The following is a 19,497-nucleotide window of genomic DNA, read 5'->3' on the forward strand; positions in this document are numbered from 1 at the left end:
GGCAGTTAGACCAAAAGGGTAGTGGACGAAGTGGTTGTAGACGAAGTGGATGTAGACCAATCGGTAACTTTGTACCTTTCCAAGAAAAGGCGCTATAGAAACATTATCATCCTCATCATCATTATTATTATTATTATTGTTATTATCATTATCATAATCATCATCATCATTATTGTTATCATTATTATTATTATTATTTTGAATAAAATACACACGACCTGGGTGTAGTTAACTATTTTGTGCAAATTGAGTGAAAGTTTTAAAATGTCATAACTTTCATATTTTACATCCGATTTTGATGATTTTTTTAGCATTGCGCTTAATTGATTGTTTCTCTTTTATTCAAATCAACTTTCATTGTTTGTGGTGGAAATATCCTTTAACATACTGTACTTTCAATTGGAAAGCACAAGATGATATGTTACAAAACATCTAGCTAAACTTTAAGACCCATATAGTACTGTACTACATTTTTTTTCCTGGTTAATATCGATATAGACCCTCCTTATGGATTTACATGATTGTACGTTATAATAATATGAAATATCATTTTATTTTCGCAAGATAATAGTTTCTGTTTTGCTTCACTATACCAGAAGTGTATTTTACGACTCATTATGGTAATAAACATAAACCACTGAGACTCCAACAGCAGACCATGCCTTTCCTTGTAGATTTATCCCATTACAGAGTTATGAAAACAATCAGACGTTTTCTGACTGAAAGTATATGATGTACATTTGAGGCTGTAGTATTTCAAGTTGAATAAGAAAAATAATGTACATTTTCTTTCCTGTAATCTATTTATTAGTAAGCACTTAAAAATCTACAAAACTAAAGCTTATGTAATTAAATTTGCCGAATTATGGGTGGGGGCAAAAAAATAAAAGACGAAAATCCTTTCACAAAAAATTTTCACTGTGATCCTGATACTATCCTTTATTTATGGTCCATAGCCATAGCATTTCAAAAAATAAACAAATACTATTAATCAATTAATGTTAATTTTCTGTATTGAACTTGAACCCCCCCCCCCCTCAAAAAAAAAACTTCACCAGGGACCGTGCTACAGTAGGGCAGTGGTGACCGACCCTATGATTTCCTTTAACAAGGGAAGGGAAATGAGAAGATTGAAAGAAGGAAGGAAAGTACAAAATTAAAATGAAAAGAAATAATGACGTCATTTTAAGTTGTCTTGGCGCTTCTTTAAAAATGTCGTGACGCTGCCCAGCCTCTGAAAATGATGATACGAAATCGAAACACTATTTTTTTAAACTTCCAACGATATTGACCCAAATTATGGCAGTCTGCTCATGTATAGTAATATTGTTTTCTGCAAGGGTAATGATTAAGGTTAATCATAAAGAACTTGTACAATTTTGTTTCGGTTTCTAAAATTAAATGTTATTAACTTAAAAAAAATATAAATATATATTAAAAAACTAGTCTTGATTGTAATGACTATAATTTTCTTCATAATTACAAATGAAAACGCCCTTCGGATTTTTTTTGCTCATTACTTAACCCTTGACTGGTATAATAACAACAAAAATCATGTACTATTTGGTGCTTCCATAAAGTCGACGGATTTTAAAAAAGGTTTTAAAACGGTCAAGGTTGGATTAAATCTAGATGAAACGTGATCATGTAAGACATCGCTTCAGTACATTTTACATTATACCTTGTCACCCAAAATAAATGAATATCAATGAAACAAATGCTGATCTGTCTTTTGTTGCCTACGGAGATGGCTCCATGAGAGATTGTTGGGACGTCCAAGGCCGGATGAATATACAAGTTCATATATCGACTGATTGGTGCAATCCTTTCTTTGGTATCCTGCGCAAGTCTCCCTTCAATTTCCATTCAGTTTGACTTTAAACTAACAATATGAACCGGGGCGGTTATGGCCAAAAAGGACTCAGGCAACGTGGAGCCATCTTTCAGATAAGATGGATGGAGAGCTCTGTCATAAACTGACTTTTGGAAACATTTTGGTGGTCCGCAGAAGAATGTACATCATCTCAAATCTCATTGATCCTCTACCCTCACAATGGTAAAGAATGACTCACTCTCGTGCTCGAGTCTCCTGTACCCCGTTGCATATACAGTTTACCATCAGTCAATTGAAAATGTGTCATCGATTGTGGCATCCATGGCAACACTGCTCAACAGCCTGCCAAATTCAAGTTTCCATTGATGACAAAGTCTGCGTCTGACTAAAGCAGGGGTGTGTAGTACCCACCAATAATTGTTAAACAACGACACCTATACCTCTTCACCAAGATTCGTCAAAGCCAACGAAAACATAGTTTGGCCATCTTCCAGGTTTCCTTCCGAATAGATGGAATCCACCCCGGAGTCCGGCTGTTCCATCTGAGGATCAAGACTGTTCTTGAAAACTGTTTGGTGATCCATAGCAGAATGGACATCAACGGCCACCTTGCTGATACTGTCCCCTCGCTGGTAACCGATGGTGTTGGCATAGAACTCGCTCTCCTGTGCGAGCCTTCCGTTGGTGTGTTTCCATTCGTTGTGGATGATGGGAGGGATCATTGATGGGTTAACGATGCCAAAGAGATGACTGCCGTGGCCGTCATCCGGAGGCCACTGGCTTATGATGCCTGTTTCCGTCATCGAGTCGAAATCATCTACAAGGAAAAGACGTGAAAGAGACCTGAATCAATCTGTAGCTCAACGTTTGTGAATACCGTGACCTAAAGGCTAAAGTCGAGTCGGATTTCTTAACAAAGATTTTGATTAGAATGAATAGAAAATAAAAATCAAAAGATTGCCAAGGAATGTTTCTTTATGATTGTCGTGAGATATATTTCTAAAGTTTGAGAAAAAGAAAAATTAGACATATTAAAGGAAGTCAGTAACTACTGTATAGTGTTTAACCGAAATTATTTTATTATGGAGAAAATGTTATTCGATTACACGGGTGAAACCCTTGGTTTTGTTTGACTGGAAATGAATCTACCATAGAAACTATCAGTGATTGATAAGTTATAAAAAAACTATCTGTCACTACAAACTTTATGAAACCATGGACCTATAGGTCCATGATGAAACCCTCCAGCTACGCTTTTTTTCGACAAATCTTCTCTGGCAATAAGATGCCGAGGATCTCAGTAACTTATAATAGTTGTCAGTACAGATCAATGATCATTCATGAAACCCTCACTGGTCCCCTAATTGTCATACCGTATGGCAAATTGTTCCGATGGTGTAGCATCGTTGATTTGTCTTCTCCGCCAAGCTCTTTCTCGTCACCACTAAACTGGGAAGTAGGCGCCGATTTCCTCTTGCGCATGCGTGATATCAGAAAGATGATGAGAATCACCCCAAGGACTCCTCCCAGAGCACCGGCCAGGGCTGCCATAGGGATAGGGGATCTGGCTTTCTCGGGTGTGCTTTTTACCTCTTCGGGGTCCCGGGGCGTTGTCGGCGGCGATGAGGGGGCGGGAGTGGGCATAGCTGCAAAAAAGGGAAAATAATCGGATCAAACTTGAGTGTGGCAAATAACTAAACTGAAATTATGAAGATGAACGATGATATTTCTGAGCATGCATTGGCGTCAAATCCGGGAAAGGGCATTTAGGCCGATATTACTCCCAACACATTTCGAGGGGGCGAGCGAATGGGCCGTGGATATATATATTAACAAAATAATGCATATTATAATTAGGTCCATTGTTTAAGTAGTAAGAATTTCACAGCCCTAGCCTGTGTGGTCTTCTCGCTCCATCACGCCAATGATACTGTATATCGCCTCTGACATAAGTTGTCGGGGGCATTTCATGAAATGAATAGTCAGTCATTTCTACTGGCAATTTTCCTCGGAGCCAATGAGATGTACATAATGTAAGGATTTCAGTAGCTTATAAAAAATAGTCAGTGAAAAATTACTGACTGGTAAGTTCATGAAATGCATCCCTGAATGAGGAATTGATCTACCTGAAGACGAAACTTACCAAATACAGTGAGGTTGTTGTCTGATTCGAAGAGCGTACAATCAAAACAAACGTTGTCGTCAATAGAGATCTACCGATAACGTAAGACAGCATAATTTGACATTAAATCACAACGCCTGTCTAAAGGGTTCAGTGACATGAATCATATCAGACTATCCCTAAACTGGGGAGAATACAGTGTCCCACAGTCAGTGTGTTCACAGTGTGGAATACAGTGTGAGCTCACCTTCACACTGTTTAATTTGAACATTTCAACGATGTGAATCACATATTCACCACAGTCGACCGTGTGAACACGCTGTGACCAGTGTGAATGCCGAGTTGTCCACAGTGTGAAAATCTCTTCACACTGTTACTCTATTATTTGCAAATAATCCACCATGTTAAAACACTGTGGTCACACTGTGGTACTTTCCTGCAGGGAACATTCTAACGTTCCAACCATACGAAAGTTTAGTAGTGACTTTGACTGATTGTTTGAGAAAATTGTAATTTTTTCCAAAGATTAAATCAAATAAAAATTTGTAGTTCGCATTCCAATTTCAAGTTGAACTTGAATTAATTCCTTACAATGTATTTTCATGATGTATTCTTCCATTTAATTTCATTATTGTTATCTGACATGTAGCTTGGAAATTAATAATCTAAAGAATTACTCAAACTTAATACAGGCTTTAGTCCGCATAACATTATATAAGATCGACAGAGACCATGGCACTGTTTGGGCTCTTTCCTTGGTGTAGGTGTAGTTCTTGGTATGTAATTCCAGACATTCACTTTCTATACTTTTTTTCAATGATAATTCATAATTTTTTTTCTTTGCCTTTGCAGAAGAAAACTATTCAACTAATAGAAACAACTTGATCAAAAGGGCCCATTATTAAATCAGCTTTCTGACTTTAATTTGTAATAATTGGGTATGTCCATGGTGTCCATTTGTTCCTGTAAAAGCTCGTTTATAATAGACCTACCCATTTTTGGAGGGAAATTACAGTTCAATGCTCACCATAGCAATGTAAACTCCTGGAGGTACGTTGTCAAAATACACAAAAGGTTTGCCATCCCTTTGCTGAAAAATCAATCATAAATATACAACTGAATTACAGCAATTATACTAAAGTTCTGTGTTCATGAAGCAACTAAACAGTCATGATAGTTCTCAATGTGTTGATAATTCTGTTACATAACATAAAACAAAATATATTAGCGATTTGATGATGATGACAAATTATATTACTGGTTATTATGATATTAACCATAAGCCAAAAATAGAAATATCCAAATAAGTGATTGAATCTTACTAAGAAGATATAATGTCTGTTCTTTAAAATTCCTATTTTTAAAATAAAATCTGATTATTCATCACGAATAAAGTTAACAGAAAATCTAATTGGAACAAAGTTTTAAAGTTGAATAAAAGACAAGATACAAGAGTTTCTTTGAAACTATTTTTTGCGGACTGCTAGGAAGTTTCACCTAGATTGCATAATGTGCACATCTCTTGCATGAGTACACCCTTGCATGAGTACACCCTTGGTGCTGTTTAATCATAAGTATGCATCTGTATTTGCACTAAATTGAGTATACATGTCTTAGTGAATAAGATATGATTTTTCGGTGTACCTACATGTAGGTATTAAAATGATTTTTTTCCCGAAAGCACCGTCACTTAGTTGGTTACGATCTACGAAAGATAAATTAAGATATTTTTGCTGGTTACATAATTTATACTCACTGAATCAAAAAATGTGACAAATTCGTGTCCCACTCTGCGTTCTTTTACACCTATTTCTTGAAGATAGATATTATACCCCGGGTATTCCTGCACACTACTGGGCCAAAATGAGACGACTACGGAACCATTGCTTATCTGCTTGATCTCTGGACTATACACCGGTATCCAATCCTCCGGAGTGTCTGTATATATATATTATTTAAAAAAAATGAAATATTGACAAATGTAATATATACGCATGTAGTTACGAAACCTCAACAAAGGCATATCAAATTCTTCTGTTCCAATTATACGCATGTCTTAGCAACTCCCTCTCATAAATATATGTAGCCTATGCATGTTCACTTTTGTCAGTATAGATGATAGACATCCTCCCATCATTGTTATTACAATTAAATCTAACAACATTGTGATAAGATATATTGTAGGAATATTGAGCTTCAATAATTTTTGTATAATAGCTGTTCATAAAATGTATAACATGTATAACCTTTACCGTAATAAACGTTTCAATTATTTCAAACATTCAAACTTGGCAACAGAAAAGTTCAAGGTCAAATCTAAATATTATCTAAACTTCATCCCACCGCTGCCACCAAAATTAGTACTAACTTAATAAATCACAGAAAAGTACTGCACACAAACTTACTAATATTGCAAAGAGAGACCGCTGGTTCTTGCTGACAACCTGAAATTAGAAAAATATGTCTCACACTTTAGTATCCAATATATTACATTAATTTACATCTTGAGATCTATTCTGTTTCGTTTTTATGCAAATAATCACCCGAAAATGAATCAATAAGGCCGGTTCGTAGGCACATTTATGGCATACTTCTTTTCTCGAGTCTTACAATGACAAAAATTTATTCACCCTGTATAGAATTACAATACTCAGAGTCCAGTGTACATATCATATATGTTGCTATGCTCGGCAATCTTTCAGGAGGGAAAAAATAGTCCATTTAAAGCATGACTATGACTCAGTAAAATAATTACGACAACCTATATAGACCTATTCACAGTACACTAAACAATATTCAGAATTACTGAAACATACTCAGTTAAGCGCGCGCATAAACACATATCCACCAGAGCACACACCCCCGAAACACACACACCCACCCACACACACCATCACACAACACCCACATACACACACACACACACACACACACACACACACACACACACACACAAACATCCTCATCTTCGACCATTTACAAGTTGATCAATACGCACACTGTCAGTCGCTGTATATACATCGTATAGATATTTCATTCTGGTTTTATCGTAGTGACTTTCTCTTTCATCTTCTCTCCAAATCCCATCATATTAATTTGACAATAATTAAATAGGAAATGATCAAGTAATGTAGATATGCTGTTGAATTACTTGAATATTCAATCAAAATATCATTATTTTTCCTTGAGGCGATTAGATGACATACTTGGAAGTGTTGTACTGATACTTTCTCTGTTGGAATCATCTTTACTCATTGGGATGCTCCGGATGATGGTGTTGTAGTTTTCACCAGGCTGAGAAAAATTTCCGTTTTGACAGCTCACTGAAAAGTTAGACTGTTTGGTAAATGAATAGAACAATAACATAATATAATCACTTTTTTATCGTTAAGACACATTCAGCCCTAAGATCAAGTTCATGCATGAGCAATCGAGCATCCACACTATTCTTTAATATTCTTTGAAATATGATAATAGGAGAACCCTCCTAGATGGTTACAGACAGTGCACCCGACCCCCTATCTCCTAGACTAAGTGTATATTCACTTAATGCAGATGAATTGATCTCTGCTGGTTTTCTTTCTCCCCCTTAATTTCTCTCTCCATTTTCAAAGAGCAAGCCGCGACAAGCTCCATGCTTTTGAAAGTGCCCCAATTCTATACTCAATATTTTTATCGGTAATCATGTATTGAGTAGTCATTTATCAATTTCATGTTATTTCATGTCTGATATATATATATATATATATAATGTTACATCATATGAGATTTTTTTCCTTCTATTTTTCATACTGCTTACGTATTCACATCACAAAGTAAACATGCCATTTTGTATGTTTAATAATGAGTAAAATACATCGTAAAAAAAATGATTTATAGAACGACCTAAGAATTCTATGCATTTTAATTTGATAAATGGGAAATAAGACACACATGAAGACAGCTGTCTACTCTTGACCATTAATTTGCCATAGCCAAGGCGAACAAGTGCACACATTGCTTCATACATCCCTCCCACCATATACTAACTCATTCTTGAAAAAAAAAACGATTTTTATTCCACAACATTAATTTAAGAAACGAACTATTAGATTAATTAATTATTACATTGAGAATATATTGAAACCAAATCATAATCAAGTTTTCTCACAAAAAAGGGTTTTCTTTTAAAGGTTGGGCGGGCGGGGGCGGGGGTATTACGAATGAAAATTAAACAGATGACTTACGGAAGCATCCTCGATGGTCAATGTCCTTTTAAAAGAAATGGTGACACAGAAAAATTGCGATGCACAAGCAGTACTGCTGCAAAATACACTAATAACAAAGCCAGTCAGAAGGCCGATGCGATCTGTAAAAATAAAATAAAAATAATAAACGTTTCGAGTACACAACATATATCGAAGAAGTAGTAGTAGTAGAAGTAATAGAAGTAGTGGTAGTAGTAGTAGTAGTAGTAGTAGTGAAGTAGTAGTAGTAGTAGTAGTAGTAGTAGTAGTAGTAGTAGTAGTAGTAGTAGTAGTAGTAGTAGTAGTAGTAGTAGTAGTAGTAGTAGTTGTTAATGTTGTATATCAAAACTTCAATATTTCCGGGGTAATCATTACACATTAATTGATGAATATAAACACACACACTGCACGTACAGGTTTATAATCTTGGCCCGCTGCCAAGATAATGATAACAATCAAAATTAAAGTATCAATGATAACATCAAAGATTATTATCATTATTTATATTGTTATCTATAAATAGATTTTTACCTTGAGATGCTTTCCACTGGTGTGTCATCTCGAGATAGACTTTACCATCTGGTCCTATGACTGCCGAAGCAGCCATGTTAACCAGGAGAGGACCCCCGGGGGCCTGGTCTCTCAGTACGGTAGTACGATCATTGCAGCCTACAAAGTCAAAGAAAGCAAAAACTTAAGCGGAATAAGTGAGAAATGATGTCTAAATTACCTTGGTACCATACCTGTAATCAATGTTAGCCAACGTTTGATCCCATCACCCAATTAATACATTTCTTATCAGTTAAGAGGTCTGTAGTTAGGAGAGAAAAAAGTAAAACTTTCTGAACAAATAATATTGGACACATTAGACTCTGAATTACACAATTCAAGTAGATTGTTGATAAAGGATGCATGATACGCTGAATATCTCAAATCTGATTCAATTCAATTGCGTTGAAAATGATACAATTATCTCTTTAAGGAAAATAAACGGGATTGCCAGGTTAAGAGCGTTTCCTGTTTTTTCTCATATTCTGGTTAGGGTGTTCTTACTTTCAAAAGAAGTTGTCAAATCAGGACTAAAGTAAAGTGGTCAGAATTTACACCAATTGACAAGTACGAAATAATCAGCAAGGCAAGAGACTTTACATTGACTAAGAGGTTGCGCCGAACAAGAAAGCCAGCTATACACATTTATTATTGGTGTAATGGCATTATTTTTTTAGTGTTTAGATCCAACAATTAATAATCCTTGGGCTTAATTATTTTCCAACATTTTGAAATGAAACAAATGGTCAGTTGGACGACTGCCCATGTAAGCAAATCTATTAAGTATATTAATCTACAAACATAAAACAAAAATACAATAAATACTATGGCAACTGTGATCTACTAACCTATCCCTGTATGTAACATATTTCAAAAGATGTTCCATTTGATTTGCGTGTTTGTTTGTTTTTCAAATTACTTCCAATTACCATGTTTTCCTTGGCTGAAATCCAACTTATATTTAGGACATGCAGGAAGTATAGGTGTCATTAGAAAAATCATAAACACAAATTAGAATTTAATGGATACTACTTTGACGGTATTTTTAATTAGAAAATCTATTCATTTGATGTACGATTAATGTACGACCATGACTTTTTTGGAAAAAAAATGTACCGCCCGTTTTTTTGTTCTTACTCGGGTCACCAATCATGATTATGAAATCAATTCTGAAATTACGTAAAAAAAAGGAAACTCAATATGAAAGATATGGTACTCTTTATGATTTGCAAATGAAGAAACCGACGACATCACCAATTCACTATTATGTTTTGTATATTATATATCCAAATTTAGAAATAAATTTGCTAGTTTAAATCATCTCCATAACCACAATAGACCGATTACTCCATGTAATCAATGTAGCTCTAATTACTGACTCCTGAAGCACTGTGTTGAAATGATTACATTTGATTCCATTTATAGCGAGTCGTCATTTCACTTAACATCCTTAAAATCAGCTTTAATAAAAAATATGGACGATTAAATTCGACCCATACCCGGATGTACATGTAGGGAGTGTTTTGACCAGTAAAAACTGAAACCTTGTGAACGAATAGCGTATCATATGTCATTGTTTTAAAAGAATATCGTTTATTGAAAAGTTTTTTTTTTACAGAATTTACTGGAGACAGTGAGGGAAAACGAGGGAGTAAGTGTGTATGGGTGTGTGTGGGGGGAAAACGAAGGAGTAAGTGTGTGTGTAAGTGTGGGGTGTGTGTGTGCGAAAAGAGAGGGAGAGAGAGAGAATGAAGGATGTACAGCGAGAGAGGGAAGAATAAAATAAGAGAAGGAAAGAGTCAAAGAGAAAGAGAAAATGAAATAAAAAAGGGATTAGAGAGAGAGAGAGAGAGAGAGAGAGAGAGAGAGAGAGAAGGGTGAGAAAGATATATCATAACTCATAAAGAAAATTACATTATTGGTTAGACATCTACATGCGAAAAGTATAGACAGAAGGAAATATAATAGTAAAAATGAATCAAAACAACCATTATGGAGCTACCAGTGTGTTATAAATTGTTTACCATAAACGCTATTTTATTATCAGGTAAAAGTTTTTTTTTTGCAACGTTATGTGGCCCAGGATGAAAAATAAGTACTAAAAAGTAATAAAATTACTACAAGTACTAAAAAGTAATAAAAGTACTAAAAAGTACTAAAAGTACTACAAGTATTAAAATTAAGTACTAAAAATGTGCAGGTCAATCGCGAGAAAGCTATCGGTGGATGTGTGGTCTGCACGTGATAGATTGGCCTTGTTTAAACAGAAAGTAAAAGTAAATTAAGAGATTAGATATAGTGCATGTATCAGTTTTAACGAACGTGTGCTTTCCGTGACAACATTCCCATTCATAAATAGACGAAAACCTGGTATTATTTACGGAACATGAAACGGTGTATTTTATGACTTACTTGGAGTTATATCGCAAGGTGGTAAAACTGTAGTTGAAATACGAGGAACATCCTGTAATAAAATGAACAATATAAACATGATGAGGAAAGAAAATCAAGGGGCAACTTGACACCTTTCCAAAGATGAATGGGATATTAGTTTATACCGCTATTCTTGTGCATGCGGGGGGGGGGGGGGGTAGATGTACCTGTCGATGAAGGTGCCTGGTAAAATCACTAACGTCCGGGGTTCGATTCCCGGCCGCGAGGGATTCTTGGGACGTCACCATGCACTGCTCTTTTGTCATAAATTATAAATGGAAATGCTTTCATTTCAAACATTAGTTTTATCAACCTGCGCACTTTTTTAAGGAAGTAAGCATTCATATATTAGAGATTGAATTTTAGGTGTGTCTTCTGCATCCCAAAATAAATAAAGATTTCTCTTCTTGTTAATGTCATTGCACTTTGTCTTCAGCACTCTTCAAGAACATAATTTGCAGCTTATAAAATCAAAGAATATTGATATTCTGTACTATACACTCTAGGAACGGTACACTGGTGCACATTATGTTTTTCAATAATATAATGCTTTACTCCAGCGAATTAGTTATTCAATGTTTCAAACATTTTTATTTATGCTTGCTCTTCCTGGGTCTGTTGTTACACTCTTTATTTTTGTCAAAATCAATATTGTTTTGTATGCTAGTGGAAAAAAAAATTAAACACCCCAGCAGATTATATTTATGAATGTGAACAAAGATAAGTTTAGAAATAATATTTAAAATAATTGTATATTTATATTGCACAATTCCTGTAAACTGAGCATTGCAACACTTAATGGTGAAATAGTTAACAAAATAAATAAACAAGAAAGTATAATTAAGTTTTAAATGCGTTAGAAAATATGACTTCTGTCTATACAAATTATATAACAAAAAGTGACTCATTTATTGAAGCTCTCTTGAAAAAGGTAAGTTTTTAAGTTTAGTAGTTCTGATTAACAAGGTAACAGATAAAGCGTTTCCTATTAAAGTATATTTTCTTCACATTTATTATCAGATATCACTGTTAATGATAGCATCTAATAGTTTACAATTTCACTAACGACTAAAACAAAGCTCCATATACCCTAATCCGAGGTCATCATACTCTCAAAGGGTCAAACAAAATGTTTTTCTTATACATTAACTGAAAGAATTTTAGATCTGCAAATGATATAAAAACGATTTTTTGGTACCAAAAAATGAACAACCCCAAAAATTCATGTTTTACCTTTATGAGTGTGTAGTTTGAGATTGTGCGGGTAGATAGGAAAGTATTATCCTGATACTGGAGAATAATAAAACGAGATGGTGTCACATAGCGGCAGGGGCGGTGCGACTGGGGGCAAGGGGCGACCGCCGCCCTTATGATCTTTTGATATTTTTATTTTTTATGAGAGGAAAAAGGAGAAAAGGGGGAAATAGAAGAAAAAGAAAGGAGAGTATGGATGTCTAAGTCGTGTAACTGTACATTATCTATAAATCGAAAGAAAAATGCCAGCAGATTAAGGACGCCTTCCCCTCCTCGCCCCCTTCCCACATATCAAATTACTCTGACACCGCCCCTGTATATCGTGAAAGGTGAAAACACTTGTCTTAATGATGAATGTGCAAACAGGATTCTACAAAATTTTAAAATTGAATCCAAACTCTCTTCAATAACTTCAACTCATAAGATAAGGAAACAGCTTGGATCTTTGCCCTGTTCTGTCTCAAGTTTCAGGAAGTCCTTTGTTCCAACCCGAATCCGAGTATATACTAGTGACTTTTTATGTAAGGTATGACTAATGCTTAAATAAGCGAACATTTAAGGTAATATTCAATATTCATTTTCAAGGTCTGCATTTAGTGAAATATGTACAAATTCATCCAATTTTTACTAACTCTCAAGCCCGGTGGTGAACTATACCGATTGGTCTACATCTTACTTTCTCTTTCGTCTATCCCCTCACGGTCTAATACCAGTCCGTCTACAACCAGTTCGTCTATTAACATGGATTTAATTGCCATTTAGACCATTGACTGTTTTGCCTTATTTCCAGATAGGCTTTACACATTTCGTCTTATTTTCACTTGGTCTAACATCACTCGATATGGTAAGATATACTGCATGGTTAGATGAACTGTTTATGAGCCAAATTTTTATTTGACAAAGTAAAGTTGTTAAGAAGACCCCAGAAGACGAAGTGAAAAAGACTAACCGGATAAGATAGTAATTGACTATTAGAGTAAGTGTTGTGGAGCTTAGCAATGATTGTAGAACATTTTTCTACGATTGATTCCATTGACTACAATGTACAATCAATCGTAAAAATCAAGCATACGATTAATCGCTTAACTTTGTGTTACGAGACCCTCCATGTGTTATTCGACAATCTCAGAAGTAGCTAGCCGTGAACCCTGGCACCCTCAATGCATACACTGACTGTATCATGTCAACCTTGTCTTTAATATCTCAATTAGATCCTTCTTTCCTGCCAGTTTTGATCGTTTTTAGAATGTTTACTTTTAGTTTATATATTTGCAATTGAAGGACAAATTTAAAAACCTGAATCTGAACCTGAATAGTATGTTGTGACCGATACTCTTCAGTTTGACGAAGAAATACAAGTCACTTTAAATTTAGCTTCCATTTTTAAACATATACATTCATTTTCCTTAACATGTAAAAAAATTGGAGAATATTTTGTTAGTTTAGCTAGTCATAGATATGATGTCCGTCCAGGGTTGGTTATAACTTGAGGAATATGATTGGTAAGCACATTTTTGTGACGATCATCTTATCAAGACATATTTGACAAGGTCAGTTTTTTTCAAATCATAATTGCAAAAGCGAACTATTAATTTCTTGAATTGAATTGAGCTAATTGAATAATAATTTGGTTTATTTAAAAACAACATCAAACAGGCAGCTTGCATGTTGAAAATGTTAAATTTTCCCAAGAAAATTAAAAGAAATTAAATTGTCATACAAAGGTAAGGCACAAATCGTGAATCAACATTAGGAAAGAAAGATATTTTAACATTTATATATCAAAAAAAAAAACTACTGATAAAATAACCTTACAATAAAAGAATAGTTCATTGGTATTCTAGTATCTTGTTTGAAATTATAAAAAAATACACTGAGAAACAAACAGCAAATTGAACAATAATATATATATACAACAAATATAAAGGTTTATTAAAGCAAATGTCATTGCGTGATAGGTAGAATGTGTGGATTGAACAAGAATTAATAGAGTATTTTACTTCGAGTGGATTTGGAACTTGATTAAGAACTTATCCGTCCTTCTGCCTGTTGCAGAAAGAGTTGCGTTTAAACGCAAGTAAAAAAAATCAATCGCAAGTCCAAATGCGCGCTGTTGATTGGCTGAAAATTAAGTTACGCCTGATTTTTAGAGTTGCGATTGATTGCAACTCTTTCTGCAACGGGCCTCTGACTTCGAACAATGGCAATGGAACTCCTGTATTCCTCAGAAAACACAATTATAGTTGTACCATTTATGATAAACACCACAGATATCCGCGATAGTTTGTCCATATACGTACATGTAATATATATATTATTTACAGGCCTCTAAACTTTGATTTATTTCATGTCCTTCCGATTAACTGATTACACTGAATTAAGCTATTTATGCAAATATTATTTGCAACAGAATCTGACAATCCTACTCCAAAATTAATGTAATAAGTCTCAATCCGTGATCTCGAATACTATACAGCTTTGACTGTATACGAAATCACAAAAATTTACTGGGAGCGTGTGATGGAATTTTGAAGAAAAAAATTGCTATAGTTTTATGCCTGCATGGCATGTCCATACCTGTATTAAAGCAGGAAAACCAAATACATTGCACTCTAAATTATTTCCTGTCATATTCTAAAGTCCACGGGTATGATGCTTTTCTTTTCACATAAAGTTTAAAAGACACACTTCCTGGTTTAGAGAAGTTTTGCATGTCTAACAAAGGCAAGGGTCTGAAATAAGGTTTGCCTGGGAATATTCCCGACTTTCTTTTCCTCGAAATAGAGATTGATCATTAATGAATTAATAGGTTGCAAAATTAGAGTATTCACCCTAATTGCACAGCCCCCCCCCCGTTTCGTATCAGAGTGTTACATTTATAGGATGTATGAATTTAAGAGTGATACCCAGTGTAATATGAAATAGTTTTGCACTGAAAGTAAAAGTCATAATGAAAAACTCTCATACTGTAATAAAATACAACATGACCTTAATAGAAACTGCAGCAACGAACTTATTCAATAGATCATGTTTAATAAGAGCTCTATATCAATTTATTTTAGGCATGTTATGAATGTGAATAGATGTCAAAGGCTTCAACCTTAAATGGGAGTAAACACATAATTATTACATAAATTTATACTTTGTTCTATAATTATGTTGATTTATTTCATTTTATTTTATATATATCCACTCATCAGCTCATGGGTGGAATACTCTTTTCAGCTGAAAGCTAATCTTATAAGGGGTCAAACCAATATTAAAAAAATACATTTACAAATATTAGTTAAAATACATAACAATATCATAATAAAAATTACATTGAAGCAAAAAAAATGCAGTACAGGGGGGGGGGGGGTATTGAATCATCATAATCCTTTCATATATTGGTTGAAAATGTCCCAATATTTTTTGTTTACCAGAAAATAAAAGCGAATTATATAAAATTGTACTTGACCGAGAGATATTTTGATAGGTAGAAACTCGCGATACATTGCTATTTGACTAGAAAATTTCGATATGGGTCTATAGTCATCAATGTGAACATATATATATATGTATATTTTTACAAATATCATATAATAATAATAATAATGATAAACGCCTCTATTTTTCTGCTATCGGGAAAATGAGGTAGATCAAATATACATTCTCTGGGAACCTGTTAGAGCATTAACTCTTGTACACAGTAAAGTGACATTTTCGGCGACAGCTAGCATAAAAAGGGGAGAAAATAAAACACTACTACAATTACTACTTCTACTACTACTACTACTACTACTACTACTACTACTACTACTACTACTACTACTACTCCTACTACTCTACTACTACTACTACTACTACTACTACTACTACTACTACTTCTTCTTCTTCTACTACTACTACTACTACTACTACTACTACTACTACTACTACTACTACTACTTCTACTACGAATACTACGAAAACTACTACTAAGAATACTACTTCTTATTATTCTTCTACTACTAGTAGTACTACTAGTACTACTACTACTACTATACTACTGCTGCTGCTGCTGCTACAACTGCTAATTCTTCTTTTTGTACTACTACTACTACTACTTCTTCTTCTTTAGTACTACCACTACCACTGCTGCTGCTACTACAGCTACTTCTTATTTTATACTACTACTACCACTACTACTACTACTACTACTACTACTACTACTACTACTACTACTACTACTATACTACAACTACTACTACTACTACTACTACTACTACTACTACTACTACTACTACTACTACTACTACTACTACTACTACCACTTCTACTACCACTACTATTACTACTACTACTACTATACTACTACTACTACTACTAATAATAATAATGATAATATTACTACCACTTCTACTATTACTATTACTATACTACTATACTGTTGCTGCTGCTGCTGCTGCTACTACAACTACTACTACTACTACTATTACTACTACTACTACTACTACTTACTAAGGCTACTACTACCACATCTACTATTAGCATATTATTACTATAATGATAGTACTAAATCATGCTATACAGTAAACCATAATTATGATATCTGAAATTATAATAATCATCATCCTCCTCGTTATCATCATCTTTTTTATCTTTGCACTCTAAAAAAGTTTACCCAATATTGAGTAAAATTGTATCATGCATGCTTGTTCCCCCCCCCAAAAAAAAAAAGTAAATTTTATGCAATGTTGCGTTCAAATTAACCCTTAAATCATGCATTTTGCCCAATATGGGGGAAAATTACCCAGCAAACATGGTCCCTTTCTACCCAATATTGGGTAAATTCTCACTCAGTGTTTTTTAGAGTGTCTTTTCACCATAATCATAATATTTAAGTTCAAGTTTATTTATTCAAAACCACTCATCACATTATAATCAAATCAAAAATGCATACAATGTAAATGAGTACATAAACACGTATAAATTAGATAATTATAGCATAGACGAATTGGTTTTAGGAACCCTTATCTTAATCAAGTTAATGAAATAATAGTGCAAAATCATCATCATTATAGGCCTATGTTTGCTGTCTTGTACAAAAAATAGAACAATAGTCTGATGCTTGTGAAGTAAAACAAAAATATAGAATTTTCAGAATATTAGGTAGTAGCGAAAGACAATTTTTCTTTAAATTAACAACACAAGTAAATAAGTTATCATATTGAGTGTCTTTGCTTAGATCATAAGTACTAATTCATGTTCATCTTTGTTTCAGGGGCGTGAGTGACTACATATGAAAATAACTGAAAATATTGCAACATTGGGCTCCTGTATCTTTTTTAAAACACAGTACACAATATAGCTGAAGATATAAGCTGAGGAAAATATACGAAATTGAAGTCTCACACCTCTGTAGTATTCTAAAACACATAAGATGTCAGCCAAAATAATCTCTGCACCTGGCATGATTATTCTTTCAAATGTGAACTAACCCCCCCCCCCCCGAGACTTTTCCCAGGAGACACGGATTTAAAAGAAGTCACATACGGCAAAACTCGAAAACAAAACCCTAAAATGGCTTTCAAAACTTACCCCTTGACTCTGCTGACAAGGACTCGTGCAAGTCAATCGTAGACCACCGTGTTTAAGAGCGTCTGTTCCAGTCATACACCATGAAAAATAAAAAGGTATCAGTACCGATAATAGAGGTAGATAAAATAGAAACAGTTGTGCCATCTTTGCAAGTATATTATGTTCGTCTTATTTTCCAATATACTGGGGCTACATGATGAACAACAAAGCAAACTTGGTATAGGCTTATACCATAAAAGTTACACTTTCCTCAGCGAGCAGCGCCAGCTTGCTATCTTACTGAGCATACTCATGTAGTCGACAGAAACCAAAAGGAAGAGGAAATATATATATATGTTTCCACGAATAACGATCCCGGAAAAGTATGCGCGCTGTATAAACCCATCGGGAAAACGAATGTGTTGCTGTTTGTGGTTACCCTTTAATTGAAATCGAAAAAAAAAAACTGAATAGAGTTGTGAAGCCTGTGGATCATGGCAATATACAAATATAAAAATCCACCCCCAACACAAACAAAATACATTATGTATTCTTATAGATACTTAGTAGGCCTATAGTTTTTTCCACTAGCTAACTAGCTGCATCTTTTTCGAGATCAATATAAAAAAGCGGGTTTTATGCAGCGAAAAATCTTTTTCTTTACTGGTGCCATAATATGGTGTCAAAAATTCACGAATACTTTATAAAGGAAGATTAACACACAAAGTAAATTTGTGTATAGGCTTATTTAATCATAATGTGAAGTAGTGATACTTCTACAAAAAAATCTATAAAAAAACATGACCCAGTAACTGATTTAAGGTTATCATGGAGATTAATTGTTTCTGTGAAACAGAAACAAAATTATTTTTACATCAAATTAAAAATACCGAGCTCTATTCATATATCGGCTAGAAGGGGGGGGGGGGGTAGATAAAATTATACAATATACATATCGGCTCGCGCACTGGTATTTTGATGATGGAATTACATTTTCGTACCGATGCGCTCGCCCTATTACACACACACATACCCAAACACTCTCTCACGCACATTTTGACATTTTTTTAACAAAAATCAAATTTTGTGATAGATTTTGAAATATCATATTTCACCCTTTTCTCTTTCCTTTTCCTTTTTTTCTTGGTCGTGAAAAATTGGGGAAGGGGGCAAGAGCCCCCAAGGCCCCCCATCTGTACGCCACTTATCTGCCTCACTCACATGACTCGTGAAAGTTAGGCACGTTAGATTAATCTTATTAGTTTTTTTTCCTTCATAAGTAGTAACATAAATGAGAATATTGTTTTCTTGTTTCAAAAGGGCACTCGTTCCCACATAAAACGGGTTTTTCTCAGGTGAAAGGGACACAGAACACATTCGTCAGGGGCACTTTTCTTGGGTAAAAAAGGGCACTTGATGACGTCATAAAATGGGTCTTTCTAGGGTATAAATGGGGCGCAGAACACCTCCTTGAGGGGCACTGATTCGAGAAAGGGCAGTTACAAGAAGGCATTGGGGCACTTAATAAAAGGCGGGTCCTT

The 19,497-nt window shown here is 34.5% G+C and overlaps 1 protein-coding gene across 1 annotated transcript; it reads right to left on the reverse strand.

Annotated features, from left to right (window-relative positions):
• Positions 1-528: 528 nt before the first annotated feature.
• LOC129256565 (uncharacterized) lies at positions 529-18,279 on the reverse strand. The gene is made up of 11 exons (XM_054894736.2): positions 17,978-18,279; positions 11,144-11,195; positions 8,714-8,851; positions 8,183-8,304; positions 7,163-7,292; positions 6,362-6,400; positions 5,713-5,894; positions 4,984-5,046; positions 3,978-4,047; positions 3,208-3,480; positions 529-2,651 (listed from the first exon to the last, which is right to left on the reverse strand). Exons 1-11 carry the CDS (start codon positions 18,119-18,121, stop codon positions 2,269-2,271), a joined length of 1,596 nt encoding a protein of 531 aa, XP_054750711.2. The 5' UTR covers positions 18,122-18,279; the 3' UTR covers positions 529-2,268.
• Positions 18,280-19,497: the final 1,218 nt, after the last annotated feature.

This window comes from Lytechinus pictus, chromosome 3 (genome assembly GCF_037042905.1).
Source record: "Lytechinus pictus isolate F3 Inbred chromosome 3, Lp3.0, whole genome shotgun sequence".
Classification (NCBI taxonomy): Eukaryota; Metazoa; Echinodermata; class Echinoidea; order Temnopleuroida; family Toxopneustidae; genus Lytechinus; species Lytechinus pictus.

Bases quoted from the DNA above. Each gene is read 5' to 3' on its own strand.
- LOC129256565 (XM_054894736.2), bottom strand. From the start codon at position 18,121: ATGGCACAACTGTTTCTATTTTATCTACCTCTATTATCGGTACTGATA. The intron at 11,196-17,977 runs GTAAGTTTTGAA...ATTTTATTACAG, and splicing joins CTTGTCAGCAGAGTCAAGGG to GATGTTCCTCGTATTTCAAC. The intron at 8,852-11,143 runs GTAAGTCATAAA...TTGACTTTGTAG, and splicing joins ACCTTGCGATATAACTCCAA to GCTGCAATGATCGTACTACC.